The sequence below is a fragment of the Phytophthora cinnamomi genome (genome assembly GCF_018691715.1).
Source record: "Phytophthora cinnamomi strain GKB4 chromosome Unknown Contig25, whole genome shotgun sequence".
Lineage (NCBI taxonomy): Eukaryota > Oomycota > Peronosporomycetes > Peronosporales > Peronosporaceae > Phytophthora > Phytophthora cinnamomi.
This window is the reverse complement of record NW_027150958.1, coordinates 422629-445916: the sequence shown is the minus strand read 5'-3', so window position 1 is coordinate 445916 and position 23288 is coordinate 422629. Positions and strand designations below refer to the sequence as shown.

General features: G+C 55.1%; 3 protein-coding genes across 3 annotated transcripts; all 3 read right to left on the bottom strand.

Moving 5' to 3' along the window:
* Positions 1-4373: 4373 nt before the first annotated feature.
* Positions 4374-7203, bottom strand: IUM83_16904 (reverse transcriptase; the record flags this gene model as incomplete). The annotated part of the gene is made up of 2 exons (XM_067941818.1): positions 4374-5443; positions 6465-7203. 2 exons carry the CDS (start codon positions 7201-7203, stop codon positions 4374-4376), a joined length of 1809 nt encoding a protein of 602 aa, XP_067794371.1.
* An 11142-nt stretch (positions 7204-18345) lies between these two features.
* Positions 18346-18705, bottom strand: IUM83_16903 (Retrotransposon protein, Ty3-gypsy subclass; the record flags this gene model as incomplete). The annotated part of the gene is made up of 1 exon (XM_067941817.1): positions 18346-18705. The coding sequence occupies one exon, from the start codon at positions 18703-18705 to the stop codon at positions 18346-18348; it is 360 nt and encodes a 119-aa protein (XP_067794320.1).
* Positions 18706-18749: 44 nt separating this feature from the next.
* IUM83_16902 (DEAD-box ATP-dependent RNA helicase 36) lies at positions 18750-20489 on the bottom strand (the record flags this gene model as incomplete). Its single annotated transcript, XM_067941816.1, has 1 exon — positions 18750-20489. One exon carries the CDS (start codon positions 20487-20489, stop codon positions 18750-18752), a length of 1740 nt encoding a protein of 579 aa, XP_067794382.1.
* Between the last annotated feature and the right edge of the window lie 2799 nt (positions 20490-23288).

Below are 23288 nucleotides of genomic sequence, written 5' to 3'. Positions count from 1 at the left end.
AACTGTTTATCATCTATGAAAGGGTTGACAGCGGCTGGCTGTCAGAGCCCCGCTAATATGCATGACTCTGATTGGTAGAAAGATGCTGCTTTCTACCAATAGGATCTTTGGGTATGTGTGGACCACTCACTGTGGTGGTTCACTTCAATGTATCCATCGCTGTGTCTTACACCAATGTGAGGAAGTATCCAAAACGTTTAACAGATAACCTATCTGTTAAATTCACAAGTGGCTTGTAGCCACTTGTACGTGTAACCCGTTACACCATCCCCCCTTATAGGTTAGACGCGCGGGGTCCCCGCACGTCAATCTTTTGGAATTGACCATTCGTCAATTCTCCGCGTTTGGAGAAGAAACCCGCGCTCATTCAACGATGAGCGCGCCTCAGAAGAAGTCCGCAAAGTCGGTGGGGAGTCATCTCTCCATCGACGACTACTTCGAGCGTCAGAAGGCGAAGTACGGCGACGTCGTCGACTTCGACGACGACGATGAAGACATGGAGGGCGAGGAGGACTCGCCCTCAAAGCGTAAAGACTCAGTGTCGAGCGAATCGCTCGACCCTCACGCCAAGAACGTTCGCCCGCGTGAAGGGGACGAATCGGACGCTTCGAGTTCGAAGCGTTCGCGTACTGAGAGCGATACCCCACTCGCTTCCGCTGGGGCTCTCAGTACTCCGCGCGCTGCTGTTGCAGCGCGTGATTCCAAAGCTCAAGGCTCTCCGCGCGCTGCACCCGCAGCGCGCGAGCCGTGGATGCCGTCCGCGTACGAGATCTCGGACCGGTATGGGAACTCAGTACCTCCGAATGAGGTGCCGTTATACGTATGCAGCGCCATCAAAGATGACGCTGTGGTTGCCGAGCTGCACTTTGATGCGGAAACGCATCAAAGGCGCGATATTACATCGGGCTCTTCCATGAGCTCCGATGGTTCCAAAGCAAGAAGACATCTTTCTCGCCGCAAAGTGCCCGAATGGCAGGCACTTTGTCTAAAGTCGGAATGCTTTTGTTGAGAACAACAACAAGAAGCCGAGTGCTTACCGTGATCGGATTAAGCAGCGCGTGATCGCTTCGAGACGTACTCGAAGCGTGGAAAGTTGGAGCAACTCCACGTTGCTGCGGAGGAGGCAAAATGTGCCGTGCGCTGTGCCCGAGGGCTTTCAGTGCACGAAGTGCTTTCAGGCGCGGTCCGCTTGAGCGACCGCGACCTGAACGGGTACACGTCGTTCCGTGTGCCCGAGAGTCTCAAAAAGCTCCGTGCTAAGTTCTTAGCACGTGAGGGTTCGGGCGCTAGCGATGATCGCAGCGATCGTGTTACTTCCGCTGCGCCAGCGCGTACTGCTCTTCGTACGCCCTCACCATTTCCGGAACGTCCTCCAGCAAGACGTTCCGCGGCTCCCATGTATCGCGATGGGGAGGAAATCCTCTCCATGAATACGAAAACGAGCCCCTAGAGGGTTCGTTTTCGGGATACTATGGTCAACAATCCGCTCAACAATCCAGCGGGTTGAGCCGCGGGCGTCACGGATCGGCGGTGGCGGGGGTGGGAACACGCCCCGGGTATGATCAGCCCCGGGCTGATCAGTATGCGCCTCTCCACGACCGGGTGACCGTCGTGGAGCGTCTGTAGGCGCTGAGTTCGCCGCCCTGAAACAGGAGCTGGCGAACCAGAAGGCCCAAGTCGCGGCGGTCTCGCAGACCGCCTCGAATATCCAGGTCGAGCTGGGGACCCAGATGAAGGGGGTTGCTCCAGCGCGTCCGCGCGCTGGAGGAGAGGTTGTTCGTCGCCGAGGCCAAGTCCTCCGCTTCTGCCTCGGCTCCTGCCGAGGCTTTGGGTCAGCCGAGCTAGATGGCTCGTGCTGCCGGTATGGCTTCAGCCGTCCGACGTAAAAGGTCGGATGGAGGCGCATGCTAGACGGTATGTCTAGCGTGTATGCGTTGCCGTGCCGTGCCAACACAGTGAACGGCTCGGTGAAGTGTGGAGCAAGCTTGCTTGCTCCGAAATCCGAAACTGCATGTCTAGGCAGGTTTTGTGTAGCTAACAAAACTAATGAACCAACTTTAAATTCATTTGTGTTGCCTCTGCCCGCATTGTCTGCGTTCAGCTTCTGTTGATCAACAGAAGCTGCCATTGTGTCTTGGACAAACCTAATTACGGCTTGTCTTTTGGTGATGAAATTGATTGCATCCGAGCTGAAGTCATTCAGCTCGCTCTCCGCTAGAGGCCCGGCCTCTGCGTGGTTCTTTGCGGTGTCTGCGCCCTGCGCAGACCCGTGGTCGTTGGCCTTGCTGGTGGAGGAGTCTGCGCAGGGCGCAGACTCATGTGGTTTGTCCATTGTTGCAGCTGACACTGTGCAAGTGTCAGCGGTTTTCTGCGGCTGCTGTATTACAGTCGTAGATCCTCCCCCACTTAAAGTGGGAGCCATCACTCCGAGTAAACTCGGTAGACGTGGATGCCATGCGGCATCCACGTAGAACGGTGTATGCCCGGTCGAGGCATGCACCGAGTTGTTGATGGCAAACTCCGCCATCGACAAACACTCGCTCCAGTATTGGAACGAGTGAGCGTAGCTCTTCAACATATCGACGAGCACGCGATTCACGCGCTCGGTTTGACCGTCCGTCTGCGGATGATCCGCAGTCGACATGGAAAGCTGGCTCCCAAGAAGTGTAAACACTTCTTGCCACAGGTGCGCTGTGAAGCGCGGGTCTCTGTCCGACACGATGTCGGACGGCATGCCATGGTGTTTGAACACCATGTCGACGAGCAGACGGGCCGTCTGCTTCGCGGTCACCTCTGCTGGCACCGCAACAAGATGTACCATCTTGCTGAAGCGGTCTACAAAGACCACAACACCGGTGTTCCCTCCGCTATCCGGGGGAAGGCCAAAGATGAAGTCCAAAGACATGGACTTCCAACACTCCGACGGAGTCGGTAGTGATTGCAGTGGAGCCTGCGCGAATGGCGCAGGCTTTACGCGTTGACATACCTCGCAAGCACGGATGTACTTGCGCACCCACTTATACTGGTGGTGCCAGTAGAAGTCGCGCGTGAGAAGGACGTAAGTCTTCTCACGTCCGAGATGTCCCGCAGTCGGGGCATCATGATACTCGTACATGATCCTGAGTCGCAGGTCATGGTCATTTGGCACGACAACGCGATCCGTGTTGTCGTCGACTGCATTGTAAAGCAGTAGTCCGTCGTGCACACGAAAGCGGTGTGCACGCGCACGAAGGTGTTTGGGCAGCTTCTGACGAGCCTTGTCAGAAGGTGTTGTGCCATAGGCCAACAAGAGTTTCGCGTCCGCGTCGTGCGCGCACGCGGCCTTCACATCATCCAACAGGGACGATGTGGGTTTGCTTGATCGCATGACGTCAATGCTATTGATGTCAGCAGCTTCCGCGTAGTCCGGTCGACGTGATAACGCGTCGGCCACTACATTCAATCTTCCGGGTTTGTATTCGACCCGGAAGTTATACTCCGCAAAGAATGAGAGCCATCTCGCCATTCTTTGGGATATGTGTGGCGACTTCACTGCGGTACGCAGTGATGCATGGTCGGTGTAGACCACGAATGGTCTACTTCCAAGTAGATACACTCGGAACTTTGCGAGTGCGTATTTCATGGCAAGGCGTTCCTTGCCATGTGCCGGATAGTTGCGCTCAGCTGGTTTCAGCTGACGCGATTGGTAGTAGACGACACGATCACGGCCCTCGTGATCGTGCTGCATCAACGCGCATCCGATCGCGAAATCGGATGCGTCACATACGACGTGAAATGGACGATCTTGGTCGGCTACTGCCAAGATCGGTGCCTCAGTCAAGCCCCGCTTGACTGCATCGAATGCCTTTTGGCAATCGGTTGTCCAATTCCACACAGCTTCTTTCTTAAGAAGCTGTGACAGCGGGCGGATCTTGCCCGCGTAATCCTCCACGTACTTGCACAAGTATGTGGCCAAGCCAAGGAACTGCCTCAGTTCCTTGACACTTGAAGGCGTTGGCCATTCATTTATCACTCTGACCTTTTCCGGGTCAGGGCGAACACCATTCTTCCCTACGAGACACCCGAGGACGGGTATCTCGCTCGCCCCGAAGATACACTTCTTCAGGTTCGCGTAGAGCTTATGTGTTCTCATAAGCTCAAGTAGCTTCCGGAGATGCACCCTGTGCATCTCTACGTCGGGCTTTCCGTTTTCAGCCCGGCTGTGGATGAACACATCATCGAAGTAGCTCGGTGCGACGTCGCGCACTGAGCGTAATAAGTGCGTCACGCACCTGTTGAAAGTCGCAGGGGCGTTCTTAAGCCCCTGTGGCATTACTAGCCATTCCCAGAGCATGCCGCTTGGCGTGCTCACTGCCGTGAGAGGGATATCGCTCTCACGCATTAGGATTTGATAAAAATCCATCTCGCAAGTCGAGAGCACTGTAAACGGTGCTCCCGGCCATCGAATCGATGATAACATCTTTTCGCGGTATCGGCGTCTGCGCCGGTACCGTCGCATCGTTCAGCTTGTTGTAGGCATGAACGATGCGCCATCCGCCCTGTGGCTTTTTGACACAGAACGTCGGAGCACTGTGCGGGGACTTTGATTCCCGCACTTGTCCTGCTTTGCGACGACTTTCAAAGAAGTCGTCGATCGCTTTTACTTGCTCTCGCGGCAGTGGCCACTGCCGCGTGACACAGTATTTCGTGCCCAGCACGAGATCAATCTCGTGCTGAATGCCCTTATCCTGCGGAAGCTCCGCAGGAATGTCTTCCGGGAGTACGGCTTTGTACTCCCTCAACAATTCGTAATAGGGACTCGACTTCAGCGAGTCCCAACCTTGTTCCTCGAAGCGCTCTCGCTTCGTCTTCGCACTGAGAGTGTCTTCACTCTCAGTGGTACTTCCCATGAGGAGCTGCCTCAGCTCTTCCCTCTCGCTCTCCGTTCTTTCGCTGTTCGAAAGAACGCAGACTTGCTCGATGCGTCCATCGTGCAAGTCGCGCGTGAAGCGCTTCCAGCTCATGGCTGGAAGCGAAGTCAACTCCGACGCCCTCGTCGGAGGATTAGCGAGTTCCTTTTCCTGATACTGAAATCCAGTATCGGTACGCGTCAAGACGCTTAGCGTCTCAACGCCCGGCGTCACCGCCTCAGTCTGCCCGGTAGACAGTTCTTGTAGCGTCTCGGTCCCGGACCGAGACTTGCGCAGCGTTCTCCGCTTGCGCCGTCTTCTTGTTGTGCGGAGCCCAGCTCCGTACGGTGGTTCTTCTGACCCAGGCCCGGCCATGGACAGTTGTTTGCCGGCGGACCCTGTCCGCGGGCGCGCGGTATCAAGCCCGGCTTGACCGCATTTTCCTTCGTGCAGCCCGGCTGCACGGTAACGTGTCCCTTCGCCGGCAGACCCTGTCTGCGGGCGCGCGATATCAAGCCCGGCTTGATCGCATGACGCTTCGTCGTGCAGCGCGGCTGCACGACAGCATGCAAATTGCGTCAGTGCGGTACGTTTGCAACCGTCCGCACTGTTTGCAGCGTCAACTCCCGGAGTTGACACGCCTTCGTCACCTCGACGCCATTCATTGGCGGATCCCCTCATGATCGAGGGTGAGTAGGCTCCCGGAGCCGACACGTCGTTGTCGACCTGACCGCTTCGGGTCAGGGACTGTCCCTTACACGCTTGAACGTGGGTGTTGGTTCCCGGAACCAACACATCTTTTTCTTCCGACGTCGGCAGCATTGCCGACGTTGGTCTCACTTGTGCGCGCCCTCGCGCACTTCTTGGGCACTCCGGGACAGCAGCATAAAGCGCTGTCTCGACTGGTGAGCCGCGCGCACGTGCTGGTGCACGCGCTGCGGTAAAAGGGCCATCGCTCTCTGTTCCGCTGTCGCGGCCGAAGCGCACGAGCGTGCGCTTCTTCCAGTCTATCACCGGATCATGCCGTGCAAGCCACGGCATGCCCATTACTACGTCGAACTTATCGTCCAGGTCCAGGACGATAAAGTGTTCGACAAACACTTGTTGTTTGTACGAGAGCGCACGTTCACGACGCGCTTCTCGGTTTTTACGATGGCACCTGTTGCCAATCGTACCTCCAGAAGACTTCGAGGTGTATCTACCTCCTCGAAGTCAAGTCTCGACAGGCTTCGTAGTCGAACAAAGTTGTTCGACGCGCCTGAATCTACCAAAGCTCGAAGAGAGTCACTCGCTCTCTTCGAGTAAACCTCAAGATGACTAGGTTCGGCCTGTCATCTTGTTTCTTGCAGTGAGAGGTGGTCTCACTGGGGCTGCAGTCTCAGTGTCGCGTGCCCGATGTCGGCACGCGCGACTGCACTACCAGTAGGGCGCCCCGCGCCTACTGGATGTTCGCGTTTTTTGTTGGTCCGCGGCGATGCCTAGCATCGCCACGACGGCCACCTCCAGGGGGCATGGGAGCTGTGCACTCCCGTGCAAAGTGACCGATCCTTCCGCAACGGAAGCATCGCACGTTACCTCCCTGTTGCTGGTTACCAGCAGTTGTTGCGTTCGAGAGGTCCATTGGCTCCGGACCTCCCGTCCTCGCTACCGGGCGCGGTTGCGGCCTCGGCACGTTCACATGCAGTTTAGCCTGCCGCAGGCTAAACTCTTCTTGCATGGCAAGAGTAATCGCAGCTTCGAGAGTACTCGGGTACTCTCGGAAGAGATAGGTCTTCACAGGCCCATCTCTAAGCCCCTTCATGAACGTGACGACCTTGGTCGCCTCGTCAATCGGGTTGGTCACGATGTTCGAGACCAAGTACCGTGCACGCTGCGCGTAAGCATGGACGTCATGCTTACCCTGCTGAAGGTCGAGGAACTCCGCCCTCGACCGGAACTCGTTTTGCGGGGGCTCAAACGCTTGTTTGAGCTCCTCTTTGAACACTTCGTACGTGCTGAAGCACGTAGGATCGGAGAGTCGGCGTCCATACGCCCAACTCCTTGCGCGTCCGCCAAGGCAGGACATGGCGAACGCGACCTTCGACAGCGGGTCGACGATGCGTCGAGCCGCTAAGGCTGTGTCGAGCTCGACAAGCCATCGGAGGAGAGGCTCGCCCTCTCTTCCCACGTAATTGCTTACGCTCAACTTTAATGATTGAGCACGCGGTGTCGTCCCTGACGACGCCGTCACTGAGGAAGCAGCGTCACGCTGCTCCTTCATGATGAATCCCAGAGCAACACCATGTTGCTCCGTCGGCGATAGCGTACGCAGCATCGTAGCTATCGCCGCCTCCCCAATGACTGTTGACAGTCGTTGGAGGGCCTCCCACTCTGGATCCGACAGGTGGGGGCAGTCAGCGCGTGCAACATGCGTTACAGGCGTATTGAGCTTCCATGGGCACCTCCGTGCTCATGGGGTTCTCGGCTCCGCGTTCGTACACCCTGTACGAACGTCAAGCAGTCGGTCGTTGGACGGACTACGAAGTGCTACCAGGTGTAGTGGGTCTAACTTGACTCACTACTTTAGCTTACACGTTGCGCAACGTGTATGAGGAAGCGTAAGTACTTAGTAATTACTTAGGTTAATTATATTTGAATACACAAATATAAGTTAACTTAGACAAGACTCCAAAGCTATTAGTTTAGGTAAAATGAGAACTGTATTGTTTGTAAATTGGTCTTCCTCCTAAATCTGCTAAAAACTGTTTATCATCTATGAAAGGGGTTGACAGCGGCTGGCCGTCAGAGCCCCGCTAATATGCACGTCTCTGATTGGTAGAAAGATGCTGCTTTCTACCAATAGGATCTTTGGGTATGTGTGGACCACTGATTGTGGTGGCCCACTTCAATGTATCCATCGCTGTGTCTTACACCAATGTGAGGAAGTATCCAAAACCTTTAACAGATAACCTATCTGTTAAATTCACAAGTGGCTTGCAGCCACTTGTATGTGTAACCCCGTTACAATGAAGATCACAGGCAGCCGAAAGAAGTCCAAACTGCAGAAGCCCAAGTTGGATGAATGCCAGTGGGGACAAGAGGAGACCGCCAGTCTCAACAATTTGAAGGACGACCTAGCCCGAATTACGCCCCTCGCACACCCTCGAGCGGATTGGGATGTGTGCCTATTCCCCGACGCAAGGGCTGGGTATTGGGGAGCTGTAGCTACCCAGATACCACCAGGCGACCTGGAAAAGCCCCGAGGCGAGCAACGGCATGAGCCGCTTGCATTCCTCAGTGGAAAGTTTGTAGGTGCTGCCAGTCGGTGGGCCATTGTGGAGAAGGAGGCGTTCGCTATAGTCGAAGCCTGTCAGCGCCTTGACTACCTCCTTCTGCGTCCCGGTGGTTTCACTATTTTTACGGACCATCGGAATTTGATTTACATCTTCAACCCGTACGCCGTCGACGCTGGCATACATCGGTACCAAGCCGACAAGCTACAACGGTGGGCGCTCGGACTATCGTACTTTAATTATGAGATCGAGCACGTAAGTGGTGAGGAGAATGTCTGGGGGGGGCCTACTTTCTCGGTGGGGTGCGCACAGAGACGACCCACCTCCCATTTCGACAACTCGCTGTCGTCGATCAGGTTGCCCCACTCCAACAACCAGATTTTGAGTGGCCTACATCGACCGAGATACGCCACGTTCAAGATGAAGCCATCTCACTTCGCGCTCCTGACGACGTGACTCTTGATTCTGAGCGAGACCTGTACGTGACCAACACAGGAAAGGTTTGGCTTCCTCCCGATGCTCGCGATCTTCATCAGCGTGTATGTGTTATCGGCCATGCCGGTGCCAGCGGTCACCGCGGTATCAAGGCCACATTGCACATGATCAAGGACGTTTTCTACTGGCCGACAATGCCTACTGACGTCGAGGCATTCATTCGTGGATGCATTCACTGCCTGAGTACTGGAAACTCTCGCGAGCCTCGACCATTTGGGCCTACTCTCCGTGCTACGCAGCCCAACGAAGTCTTACATTTTGACTTTCTCAGCCTTCCAGCAAGTTCGACGGGCCTCCAATACGTGCTCGTCCTGAAAGACGGAATGTCCGGCTACACTGAACTCGTTGAGTGCCCCGTCGCCACGGCTGACGAAGCGCTATCTGCTCTTGTAGACTGGTTCAAGCGATTTGGCATTGTGTACCAGTGGGTGTCTGACCAAGGCACCCACTTCAAGAACCAGCTGATCGGCAGCCTTCGCCGGCTATTTGGCGCCCAGCACCACTTTGTGACAGCCTATTGCCCCTGGTTGAACGGGTCTGTCGAAGTCGTAAATCGGTTGGTTTTAAAGGCCATGAAGGCCCTGCTGAGCGAGCTGAAGCTGCGGATCATGGACTGGCCAAGTTTACTACCTGTCGTCCAGTACAGCCTGAACACCATGCCCTCGGATCGTCTCGGCATGGTTACCCCACTCACGGCTTTTACCGGTTTACCGGGGTCCTCTCAACTGCGAGCGATCGTGCGCGGCGACACTATCATCCATCTTAGTGAAGACCGCCTAGCCAATTTCCAGCAGCAGCACCTAAAGCAGGTTAGAGGCGCCCTCGACGAGATGCACCGGTCTGTGGCAAACACGAGTGCCGCGAAAACACAGTAGAGACGGGACTGCCACAACCAGCGCGTCGGGGTGGCAATGCCCAAATTTGAAGTTGGAGACTTCATCCTGGCAGCTAGCGTCTTACCGTGCCGAAACAAGCTAGCTCTCTACTGGTACGGACCCAAGCGTATCGTTGCTGCCGTAAACGACTACACTTTTCAAGTCCAGGACCTCGTCGCTCAGTATGGGATCACTCTGCATCATGCCTCAAGATTGAAGTTCGACCGTGATTCCCAGCGCGAGGTTACCGAAGACCTGCTCGACCACGTGCACCACGGCGCTGGGGGTCACGTGGTCGAGAAGCTACTGGACTGTCGCAAAGGCCCCGACGACTACGAACTCAAGGTCCAGTGGGTTGGTCTCGACCCTCTCGAAGCGTCCTGGGAGCCTGCCCACGTCATGCTTGAGGATATCCCGAAACTAGTCGAAGCCTACGTCGTCGCACACCCCAGGCACAGGGCCCTACAGGCGATGTGGAGAGCCCTACGCGAGTCTGTCGCGCCGACGCAGCGAAAACGGGGGGGGGGGAGTGATCCGTCTGTGTTGCTCCCGGCAAGCGACATCACGCCGATCCGACAACACCACAGTCGGTAGTTAGTGCCACGGACGCGGCGTCATCCGACCCATTTCGAATGTCAACGTAAACAGCTTGCAGCACAACTTCAACAGAGCAGACTAGCTCTCGCTAACCAAATATTAATACATGTCAGTTTTACTTTGCAATTCCACCGCGCAGAGCGATAGCTCAGATCACTCCCTTTTACAGTCCCTTCATACTGCTCGCGCGCTCTCCTCCACTGGGTCAGTGACGTTTGATCCCACGCCTCGAGCTTTGGCGAGATGTAACGGGGTTACACGTACAAGTGGCTGCAAGCCACTTGTGAATTTAACAGATAGGTTATCTGTTAAAGGTTTTGGATACTTCCTCACATTGGTGTAAGACACAGCGATGGATACATTGAAGTGGGCCACCACAATCAGTGGTCCACACATACCCAAAGATCCTATTGGTAGAAAGCAGCATCTTTCTACCAATCAGAGTCATGCATATTAGCGGGGCTCTGACAGCCAGCCGCTGTCAACCCTTTCATAAATGATAAACAGTTTTTAGCAGATTTAGGAGGAAGATCAATTTACAAACAATACAGTTCTCATTTTACCTTAAACTAGCTACTTGGAGTCTTGTCTAAGTTAACTTATATTTGTGTATTCAAATATAATTAACCGAAGTAATTACTAAGTACTTACGCTTCCTCATACACGTTGCGCAACGTGTAAGCTAAAGTAGTGAGTCAAGTTAGACCCACTACACCTGGTAGCACTTCGTAGTCCGTCCAACGACCGACTGCTTGACGTTCGTACAGGGTGTACGAACGCGGAGCCGAGAACCCCATGAGCACGGAGGTGCCCATGGAGAGCTCCAATACGCCTGCAACGCATGTTGCACGCGCTGACTGCCCCCACCTGTCTGACCCAGAGTGGGAGGCCCTCCAACGCCTGTCAACAGTCATTGGGGAGGCGGCGATAGCTACGATGCTGCGTACGCTATCGCCGACGGAGCAACATGGTGTTGCTCTGGGATTCATCATGAAGGAGCAGCGTGACGCTGCTTCCTCAGTGACGGCGTCGTCAGGGACGACACCGCGTGCTCAATCATTAAAGTTGAGCGTAAGCAATTACGTGGGAAGAGAGGGCGAGCCTCTCCTCCGATGGCTTGTCGAGCTCGACACAGCCTTAGCGGCTCGACGCATCGTCGACCCGCTGTCGAAGGTCGCGTTCGCCATGTCCTGCCTTGGCGGACGCGCAAGGAGTTGGGCGTATGGACGCCGACTCTCCGATCCTACGTGCTTCAGCACGTACGAAGTGTTCAAAGAGGAGCTCAAACAAGCGTTTGAGCCCCCGCAAAACGAGTTCCGGTCGAGGGCGGAGTTCCTCGACCTTCAGCAGGGTAAGCATGACGTCCATGCTTACGCGCAGCGTGCACGGTACTTGGTCTCGAACATCGTGACCAACCCGATAGACGAGGCGACTAAAGTCGTCACGTTCATGAAGGGGCTTAGAGATGGGCCTGTGAAGACCTATCTCTTCCGAGAGTACCCGAGTACTCTCGAAGCTGCGATTACTCTTGCCATGCAAGAAGAGTTTAGCCTGCGGCAGGATAAACTGCATGTGAACGTGCCGAGGCCGCAACCGCGCCCGGTAGCGAGGACGGGAGGTCCGGAGCCAATGGACCTCTCGAACGCAACAACGGCTGGTAACCAGCAACAGGGAGGTAACGTGCGATGCTTCCGTTGCGGAAGGATCGGTCACTTTGCACGGGAGTGCACAGCTCCCATGCCCCCTGGAGGTGGCCGTCGTGGCGATGCTAGGCATCGCCGCGGACCAACAAAAAACGCGAACATCCAGTAGGCGCGGGGCGCCCTACTGGTAGTGCAGTCGCGCGTGCCGACATCGGGCACGCGACACTGAGGACTGCAGCCCCCAGTGAGACCACCTCTCACTGCAAGAAACAAGATGACAGGCCGAACCTAGTCATCTTGAAGGTTTACTCGAAGAGAGCGAGTGACTCTCTTCGAGCTTTGGTAGATTCAGGCGCGTCGAACAACTTTGTTCGACTACGAAGCCTGTCGAGACTTGACTTCGAGGAGGTAGATACACCTCGAAGTCTTCTGGAGGTACGATTGGCAACAGGTGCCATCGTAAAAACCGAGAAGCGCGTCGTGAATGTGCGCTTCTCGTACAAACAACAAGTGTTTGTCGAACACTTTATCGTCCTGGACCTGGACGATAAGTTCGACGTAGTAATGGGCATGCCGTGGCTTGCACGGCATGATCCGGTGATAGACTGGAAGAAGCGCACGCTCGTGCGCTTCGGCCGCGACAGCGGAACAGAGAGCGATGGCCCTTTTACCGCAGCGCGTGCACCAGCACGTGCGCGCGGCTCACCAGTCGAGACAGCGCTTTATGCTGCTGTCCCGGAGTGCCCAAGAAGTGCGCGAGGGCGCGCACAAGTGAGACCAACGTCGGCAATGCTGCCGACGTCGGAAGAAAAAGATGTGTTGGTTCCGGGAACCAACACCCACGTTCAAGCGTGTAAGGGACAGTCCCTGACCCGAAGCGGTCAGGTCGACAACGACGTGTCGGCTCCGGGAGCCGACGCACCCTCGATCATGAGGGGCTCCGCCAATGAATGGCGTCGAGGTGACGAAGGCGTGTCAACTCCGGGAGTTGACGCTGCAAACAGTGCGGACGGTTGCAAACGTACCGCACTGACGCAATTTGCATGCTGTCGTGCAGCCGCGCTGCACGACGAAGCGTCATGCGATCAAGCCGGGCTTGATATCGCGCGCCCGCAGACAGGGTCTGCCGGCGAAGGGACACGTTACCGTGCAGCCGGGCTGCACGAAGGAAAATGCGGTCAAGCCGGGCTTGATACCGCGCGCCCGCGGACAGGGTCCGCCGGCAAACAACTGTCCATGGCCGGGCCTGGGTCAGAAGAACCACCGTACGGAGCTGGGCTCCGCACAACAAGAAGACGGCGCAAGCGGAGAACGCTGCGCAAGTCTCGGTCCGGGACCGAGATGCTACAAGAACTGTCTACCGGGCAGACTGAGGCGGTGACGCCGGGCGTTGAGACGCTGAGCGTCTTGACGCGTACCGATACTGGATTTCAGTATCAGGAAAAGGAACTCGCTAATCCTCCGACGAGGGCGTCGGAGTTGACTTCGCTTCCAGCCATGAGCTGGAAGCGCTTCACGCGCGACTTGCACGATGGACGCATCGAGCAAGTCTGCGTTCTTTCGAACAGCGAAAGAACGGAGAGCGAGAGGGAAGAGCTGAGGCAGCTCCTCATGGGAAGTACCACTGAGAGTGAAGACACTCTCAGTGCGAAGACGAAGCGAGAGCGCTTCGAGGAACAAGGTTGGGACTCGCTGAAGTCGAGTCCCTATTACGAATTGTTGAGGGAGTACAAAGACGTACTCCCGGAAGACATTCCTGCGGAGCTTCCGCAGGATAAGGGCATTCAGCACGAGATTGATCTCGTGCTGGGCACGAAATACTGTGTCACGCGGCAGTGGCCACTGCCGCGAGAGCAAGTAAAAGCGATCGACGACTTCTTTGAAAGTCGTCGCAAAGCAGGACAAGTGCGGGAATCAAAGTCCCCGCACAGTGCTCCGACGTTCTGTGTCAAAAAGCCACAGGGCGGATGGCGCATCGTTCATGCCTACAACAAGCTGAACGATGCGACGGTACCGGCGCAGACGCCGATACCACGAAAAGATGTTATCATCGATTCGATGGCCGGGAGCACCGTTTACAGTGCTCTCGACTTGCGAGATGGATTTTATCAAATCCTAATGCGTGAGAGCGATATCCCTCTCACGGCAGTGAGCACGCCAAGCGGCATGCTCTGGGAATGGCTAGTAATGCCACAGGGGCTTAAGAACGCCCCTGCGACTTTCAACAGGTGCGTGACGCACTTATTGCGCTCAGTGCGCGACGTCGCACCGAGCTACTTCGATGATGTGTTCATCCACAGCCGGGCTGTGGACGGAAAGCCCGACGTAGAGATGCACAGGGTGCATCTCCGGAAGCTACTTGAGCTTATGAGAACACATAAGCTCTACGCGAACCTGAAGAAGTGTATCTTCGGGGCGAGCGAGATACCCGTCCTCGGGTGTCTCGTAGGGAAGAATGGTGTTCGCCCTGACCCGGAAAAGGTCAGAGTGATAAATGAATGGCCAACGCCTTCAAGTGTCAAGGAACTGAGGCAGTTCCTTGGCTTGGCCACATACTTGTGCAAGTACGTGGAGGATTACGCGGGCAAGATCCGCCCGCTGTCACAGCTTCTTAAGAAAGAAGCTGTGTGGAATTGGACAACCGATTGCCAAAAGGCATTCGATGCAGTCAAGCGGGGCTTGACTGAGGCACCGATCTTGGCAGTAGCCGACCAAGATCGTCCATTTCACGTCGTATGTGACGCATCCGATTTCGCGATCTGATGCGCGTTGATGCAGCACGATCACGAAGGCCGTGATCGTGTCGTCTATTACCAATCGCGTCAGCTGAAGCCAGCTGAGCGCAACTATCCGGCACATGGCAAGGAACTCCTTGCCATGAAATACGCACTCGCAAAGTTCCGAGTGTATCTACTTGGAAGTAGACCATTCGTGGTCTACACCGACCATGCATCACTGCGCACCGCAGTGAAGTCGCCACACATTTCACAAAGAATGGCGAGATGGCTCTCATTCTTTGCGGAGTATAACTTCCGGGTCGAATACAAACCCGGAAGATTGAATGTAGTGGCCGACGCGTTATCACGTCGACCGGACTACGCGGAAGCTGCTGACATCAATAGCATTGACGTCATGCGAATGCCATTGACGTCATGCGATCGAGCAAACCCACATCGTCCCTGTTGGATGATGTGAAGGCCGCGGACGCGCACGACGCGGACGCGAAGCTCTTGTTGGCCTATGGCACAACACCTTCTGACAAGGCTCGTCAGAAGCTGCCCAAACACCTTCGTGCGCGTGCACACCGCTTTCGTGTGCACGACGGACTACTGCTTTACAATGCAGTCGACGACAACGCGGATCGCGTTGTCGTACCGAATGACCATGACCTGCGACTCAGGATCATGTACGAATATCATGATGCCCCGACTGCGGGACATCTCGGACGTGAGAAGACATACGTCCTTCTCACGCGCGACTTCTACTGGCACCACCAGTATAAGTGGGCGCGCAAATACGTCCGTGCTTGCGAGGTGTGCCAACGCGTAAAGCCTGCGCCGTTTGCGCAGGCTCCATTACAATCACTACCGACTCCGTCGGAGTGTTGGAAGTCCATGTCATTGGACTTCATCTTTGGTCTTCCCCCGGACAGCGGAGGGAACACCGGTGTTGTGGTCTTTGTAGACCGCTTCAGCAAGATGGTACATCTTGCTGCGGTGCCAGCAGAGATGACCGCGAAGCAGACGGCCCGTCTGCTCGTCGACATGGTGTTCAACCACCATGGCATGCCGTGTCGGACAGAGACCTGCGCTTCACAGCGCACCTGTGGCAAGAAGTGTTTACACTTCTTGGGAGCCAGCTTTCCATGTCGACTGCGGATCATCCGCAGACGGACGGCCAAACCGAGCGCGTGAATCGCGTGCTCGTCGATATGTTGAAGAGCTACGCTCACTCGTTCCAATACTGGAGCAAGTGTTTGTCGATGGCGGAGTTTGCCATCAACAACTCAGTGCATGCCTCGACCAGGCATACACCGTTCTACGTGAATGCCATGCGGCATCCACGTCTACCGAGTTTACTCGGAGTGATGGCTCCCACTTTAAGTGGGGGAGGATCTACGACTGTAATACAGCAGCCGCAGAAAACCGCTGACACTTGCACAGTGTCAGCTGCAACAATGGACAAACCACATGAGTCTGCGCAGGGCGCAGACTCCTCCACCAGCAAGGCCAACGACCACGGGTCTGCGCAGGGCGCAGACACCGCAAAGAACCACGCAGAGGCCGGGCCTCTAGCGGAGAGCGAGCTGAATGACTTCAGCTCGGATGCAATCAATTTCATCACCAAAAGACAAGCCGTGATTCGGTTTGTCCAAGACACTATAGCAGCTTCTGTTGATCAACAGAAGCTGAACGCAGACAATGCGGGCAGAGGCAACACAAATGAATTTAAAGTTGGTTCATTAGTTTTGTTAGCTACACAAAACCTGCCTAGACATGCAGTTTCGGATTTCGGAGCAAGCAAGCTTGCTCCACACTTCATCGAGCCGTTCACTGTGTTGGCACGGCACGGCAACGCATACACGCTAGACATACCGTCTAGCATGCGCCTCCATCCGACCTTTTACGTCGGACGGCTGAAGCCATACCGGCAGCACGAGCCATCTAGCTCGGCTGACCCAAAGCCTCGGCAGGAGCCGAGGCAGAAGCGGAGGACTTGGCCTCGGCGACGAGCAACCTCTCCTCCAGCGCGCGGACGCGCTGGAGCAACCCCTTCATCTGGGTCCCCAGCTCGACCTGGATATTCGAGGCGGTCTGCGAGACCGCCGCGACTTGGGCCTTCTGGTTCGCCAGCTCCTGTTTCAGGGCGGCGAACTCAGCGCCCTGCAGACGCTCCACGACGGTCACCCGGTCGTGGAGAGGCGCATACTGATCAGCCCGGGGCTGATCATACCCGGGCGTGTTCCCACCCCGCCACCGCCGATCCGTGACGCCCGCGGCTCAACCCGCTGGATTGTTGAGCGGATTGTTGACCATAGTATCCCGAAAACGAACCCTCTAGGGGCTCGTTTTCGTATTCGTTGGAGAGGATTTCCTCCCCATCGCGATACATGGGAGCCGCGGAACGTCTTGCTGGAGGACGTTCCGGAAATGGTGAGGGCGTACGAAGAGCAGTACGCGCTGGCGCAGCGGAAGTACACGATCGCTGCGATCATCGCTAGCGCCCGAACCCTCACGTGCTAAGAACTTAGCACGGAGCTCTTTGAGACTCTCGGGCACACGGAACGACGTGTACCCGTTCAGATCGCGGTCGCTCAAGCGGACCGCGCCTGGAAAGCACTTCGTGCACTGAAAGCCCTCGGGCACAGCGCACGGCACATTTTGCCTCCTCAGCAGCAACGTGGAGTTGCTCCAACTTTCCACGCTTCGAGTACGTCTCGAAGCGATCACGCGCTTGCTTAATCCGATCACGGTAAGCACTCGGCTTCTTGTTGTTGTTCTCAACAAAAGCATTCCGACTTTAGACAAAGTGCCTGCCATTCGGGCACTTTGCGGCGAGAAGATGTCTTCTTGCTTTGGAACCATCGGAGCTCATGGAAGAGCCCGATGTAATAATCGCGCCTTTGATGCGTTTCCGCATCAAAGTGCAGCTCGGCAGCCACAGCGTCATCTTTGATGGCGCTGCATACGTATAACGGCACCTCATTCGGAGGTACCGAGTTCCCATACCGGTCCGAGATCTCGTACGCGGACGGCATCCACGGCTCGCGCGCTGCGGGTGCAGAGCGCGGAGAGCCTTGAGCTTTGGAATCACGCGCTGCAACAGCAGCGCGCGGAGTACTGAGAGCCCCAGCGGAAGCGAGTGGGGTATCGCTCTCAGTTCGCGAACGCTTCGAGCTCGAAGCGTCCGATTCGTCCCCTTCACGCGGGCGAATGTTCTTGGCGTGAGGGTCGAGCGATTCGCTCGACACTGAGTCTTTACGCTTTGAGGGCGAGTCCTCCTCGCCCTCCATGTCTTCATCGTCGTCGTCGAAGTCGACGACGTCGCCGTACTTCGCCTTCTGACGCTCGAAGTAGTCGTCGATGGAGAGATGACTCCCCACCGACTTCGAGGTCTTCTTATGTGGCGCGCTCATCGTTGAATGAGCGCGGGTTTCTTCTCCAAACGCGGAGAATTGACGAATGGTCAATTCCAAAAGATTGACGTGCGGGGACCCCGCGCGTCTAACCTTAAGGGGGGGATGGTGTAACGGGGTTACACATACAAGTGGCTGCAAGCCACTTGCGAATTTAACAGATAGGTTATCTGTTAAACGTTTTGGATACTTCCTCACATTGGTGTAAGACACAGCGATGGATACATTGAAGTGGACCACCACAGTGAGTGTTCCACACATACCCAAAGATCCTATTGGTAGAAAGCAGCATCTTTCTACCAATCAGAGTCATGCATATTAGCGGGGCTCTGACAGCCAGCCTCTCTCAACCCTTTCATAGATGATAAACAGTTTTTAGCAGATTTAGGAGGAAGATCAATTTACAAGCAATACAGTTCTCATTTTACCTAATCTAAGTCACTTGGAATCCATCACGACTTCCAGCTGCGGCATGGGGAAGGGCATGGCCTCTGTGCACGAATTTACTGCGCGGTCGTCGATGGTCATGCGTAGGTCTCCCACGTCCTTCTTCGGGACGATGCGTGGTGGCGAGCACCATCGACTGCGGTTGTTCTCTCGAATCAGCATCGCGTCGAGCAATTCCTTCACGTGCGCGTCCAGAAATATGCGGTGGAGCAGCGGGTATCGACGGGCTTTGCATTTTACGGGCGTAGCACCAGGCTTAAGTCGAACCTTGAGTGGAGCAACTTTACCCGGCGGGTTCAAACCAAACTGCACACGGAAATTGTCGGTGTACTTGTCCAACGACGCTTTCATTCGTAGTAGGCCCCGCTCGCTTAGACCACGTGCGACAGCCTCCTTTAAGCCCTTGACAAAAAACGCTGGGAGGCCACGTCATCGCTCTCGAACTTCGGCGTGAAGGCAAAATCTTCCAATGGGGTCGCTTCGCTGCTAAATGGTGGGTCGTAGCAAGCCTGATACTGGAGTCTTTGCATCTTCAGCATCGACGAGCTGTCAGGTGGAAGCTGGGCGCCGCCTCCCCCGTCGTTTTCCGGCTGCTTTGTAAGCGCTGCCACCAAAAACGCGTCCACCGAGTATCCTAACCGCTCCATCCTCGGACGGCCAATCGTAATGTTGAGCTCCTCGTCCGTTTCGTTCACCCAGCACCGTAGGTTTCTTAGCACTAGGGGCCCAGCTGAAGTGGCTAGACTCACTTTGCGTATCAGGGCGAGCCGAGATAGCACAATGAGCTGGTCCCCGATCGGTTTTCCATACGCTGGTGTGAGTGCGTCGCGCAGGTCGAGACCCGGGTCGAGTTTCAGTAGCGCCTCAACAGCTGCGCGGGAAATGAGAGTGTCGTCAGACCCACTGTCGAGGAGAGTTGCAGTCACCTCTAGCCCATCAGCAACGGCAATAACGTGACCGGGCGCTGTCGGTGTCCCTTCGGAACGGCTGCCAGAGGGGACGCCACCATCAGGAGGTACGTGCAGTTTTTTCGTGTGCAGACGCTGTTTTGCCTGCTTCCTTTCGCGCACTTCCGCGATAAGCTTCTCTGCTTCGCCTGGTTGCGCGTGCGGGCAATGACGCACACGGTGCTCTGGAGAAGCACATTTCAAGCATGGTAGCGCAGGGCGCTTACGCTCACCTGTAGTAGACTGGTCACTGCTCGGTTTACTACTGGTCGTCGTTGAACTGCTGGTTGTGCTCGGGTGCGGCGGCTTACCGCGTTGCTGGAGCTGGCCTGGCTTTGCCTCTGATGCAGGCTTCTGGGCTCGCGTGTCGTCATTCCATTGCATGTGCTGGGCCAACATTGTGGTGACCCACTTGCAGAATGGAACAATTTGCTTCTTCATCTCCTTGTTTGATTCCATGGTGAGCTGATGCCGGACAATTTCTCGAAACCCGGCCTGCTGCAGCGCCTCCAATAGGTAGCCCACGATACGTCTCGGCGCCTTGTGGACCATGTCGTCGCCAAGATTGTGAGCCTCCAGAATCTTGTACATGTCCGCCTGGAGTTGGTTCATACGCGACTGGGCCTCCTTCAACTTGACATTCATGCGCAGCGACTCCATAGCTTCATCGATAGTCAAGTAGTTGTCTCTATCCACTGGAACGTTGGCCTCCAGGAAATATTGCACCCACTGCTCGTCGGTGATCGTTTCGGGAGCACACCCGAACTCGAACATTGCAATGCGACGACGAGTATCCCCGTCGATACACGCGATGACAGGCATGACAAACGGTCGATTTGAGGGGGTCTGGAAAGCCGAAAGCGCAATGGTGTAGACCTCGTACTGCCGCATGAAGGTTCGGCGCTCCTCAAACGTACTCCCTCCGTAGACAGGGGCTGCGGGGAGATTCGGGGCATTCAGCACCGGGGTCGAAACTTCGGTCATGGACACGTCGCTGACACCACCCGGGGAGGTTGGTACCGGTGTCGAGGGACCGAACGGGTTGATGATCCGAGCGCTCATTCGGCGGGCGGCTGCAGCACGGTGTGCAGCGTCGGCGGCTTCGTTGTCGGTCTCTACATTGAGTCGTTCGAAGTTTTCTGTCAACTCGGAGAACGACGAGTGTCGTACCGAGCGACGGCGTCCCATGTTCGGGCTTGAGTCTTGATGCTCAACCGAACTAAAGAATTCTTTGATCTGAGCTATCGCTCTGCGCGGTGGACTTGCAAAGTAAAACTGACATGTATTAATATTTGGTTAGCGAGAGCTAGTCTGCTCTGTTGAAGTTGTGCTGCAAGCTGTTTACGTTGACATTCAAAAGGGGTCGGATGACGCCGCGTCCGTGGCACTAACTACCGACTGTGGTGTTGTCGGATCGGCGTGATGTCGCTTGCCGGGAGCAACACAGACGGATCAGGGAGGTGTGTCAATGGCCGGGTGAAGATTTCAAGCTAGCAATACGAGGAATCTGTACCGCGGTTGAGCCTGACCTGTTCGAGTTCCTGGCGGCTTACGAGATTGACAAGGAGAAGAAAGACATCACTGAAGAGGATATATTGACAAAGGTCAACGAACGCTATCAGTCAATGAGCTGTGACTATATCTCGAACCCCTCGGCTCTATTCTCTCAACAATTGAAAATGGACCTCACAATGAAGGACGTACCAGATCGCGTAGCGAAGTACTTTCGGTTGTTCGAGAGGATCATTGCTGACAATGATTTCATGAGAATCTCGGCAGAGGAAATGTGACTGAAGACAACTATGTGGCTCGCATGAAACAGAGGACCAGGATTATAGTGGATAACCTCTCGCCGACCATGCTCCGGGACAAGATCAAGGGGATGCTAGAGGTGGTCAAGTATAAGCACATTTGTATCAACGATCAGCGGCTCAATAAGCTGATCCTTGAGCGCGCGGAGCTCCAGCAGCTCTGCTACAACAGATTTAAGGAACAGGAAACTGCCAGTGTAGCTCCCAGGGCCGGTAACCGCAAAGGCGGTAGGCCACATGCCAACTGGGGAACCACGCAGACGCAGAGCACGTCACGTAGCTTAAATGAGGGCGGCAGCAGTCGATAGCTAGCGGAAGTGGTGCCCCAGCAAGCAGCACGGTGGCGGCGCCGCTTTAATAAGCGCCCTCCACCTAGGACAGGCTGTCATCACTGCAAAAGGGACCACTGGCTACGAGATTGTCCGACAGTCACGCCTGCAGACAAGTGGGAAGCTCGGGAGCAAAGGACATCTACCTGGAAAGTCAAACGCGCAGTTGTGGGAACGCCAACATGGACGTCTGATGCAGTTGGTCAGACTGATAATGTGTGTGAAAAAGTGTTAGACGAGGAGGAGTGCTCAGTACCGATCAACGGATCAGTGGAGATGTCGATGTGCCCAGATACTGATGCCGAGAAAAGTATTCTTCCAGCATCAGTGATTCAACAGGTGCGAGCAACAGGACGCGATTTAGTGGCAAAAGCAGCAAAGCACCTAGCTGCACCCGTGCCAATAATGGGAGCTGGGTATAAAGGGACTCTGAGTTACTAGTCAGTGCAGATGGACCTGCAGATACGAACTTCAGCAGGTCCGGTCAATCTCTGCAAACCTGAGTGTTTGGTGGTAGAGGGAGAAGATCAACTCCTTTTGAGCAAATTCGTGATGAAGCGGTTGGGGATAGATGTGAAGCGTGCGTTTGAGCAGCTCGCCAACGCTAGTATTGATTTGAACCGCGATGATATACCTGAAGAGCCAGAAGTGGGTGACTTGATAGAGGGCGAAGTCAAAATGGAGGTTGACCGGTTGCGTGATGAGGTGCGCGTGGTGTTAAGTGACGATCAGTATTCAATTTTTGTGAAGACGTGATCACATTGAGCAAGACATTTATGCATTTGTACCGAACCCAAATCGGCCCCGACGAACCCGCTCTGGTAGAGCCGCTCGTGGTGACGATGACCAAATCAGCAAAGCCGTACCGTTGTTAGCAAATTCATTTCCGCTGGCGGAAATGAATTTGCTAGACGAGTATGTTGTAGCAGCAAGTGAAATTTGGTTTCGCCAAGATGAACAACCTGCGTAAGTGATCTTCGCATACCATGCCTGTGCGAAAGTCGGATAACAAGACAGACGTCCGAGCAACAAACAATTATATCGAAGCACATAAGAGGATAGTACCGATTGCGGGCACAATGCCACACTTCTCGGGGATCCTGAGCGTCATAGCAGGTGTGAAATGCATCGCTACATTTGATATGTTGAAGTGCTTCTGACAGATCTTGCTCGCCGAAGAGTGTCAGGAGGTGTTCAGCTTTATGACGCACGACGGTGTCTACACACTACTACGAGTGCCTCAGGGTGCAACGGGTTCTGCTCTGCATTTTCACAACCAAATGCAGACTGTGTATAAGTCTTTGCTGTACAAGGGCGCTCTTATCCGGATCCATGCCATCGTCGATTACGGTCGCACGGAAGGCGAGTTTCTTTCTAACCTGAAACAATTTTATGAGCTCACAGAGAAGTATCAGCTAAAACTCAAGGCGAAGAAGAGTTTCCTGATGTCGCTCGAGGTATCCTTGTGTGGCAGAATTATAGATGGCAAAGGCGTTCGCCAAGACTCGGAACGCTCTATATTAGTTTCACTCCCATTAGCAAAAGCAGCCCCAGCCTCGCAGCGCTTCGTCTGCGCATGCAACTGGATCCGAGAGAGCATGGTCGACTTTGCAAGAACGTTCGTGCTATTACAGTCGAAGTTGAACCAGTCCTTGCCTAATCACAGCAGAACGAAGCGTTCCACCAGCGCAGTAACACTTAGCTGGACGGAGGAGGATAGAAACTCATATTCCTGTGCTCTCCACGGCATTGTAAACTCAGCCAAAATATATTTTCCGGAGGACGAGTTAACGATTTGCCTCATGGCTGATGCATCTAACTATGGATATGCGATTTGTTTTTACCCA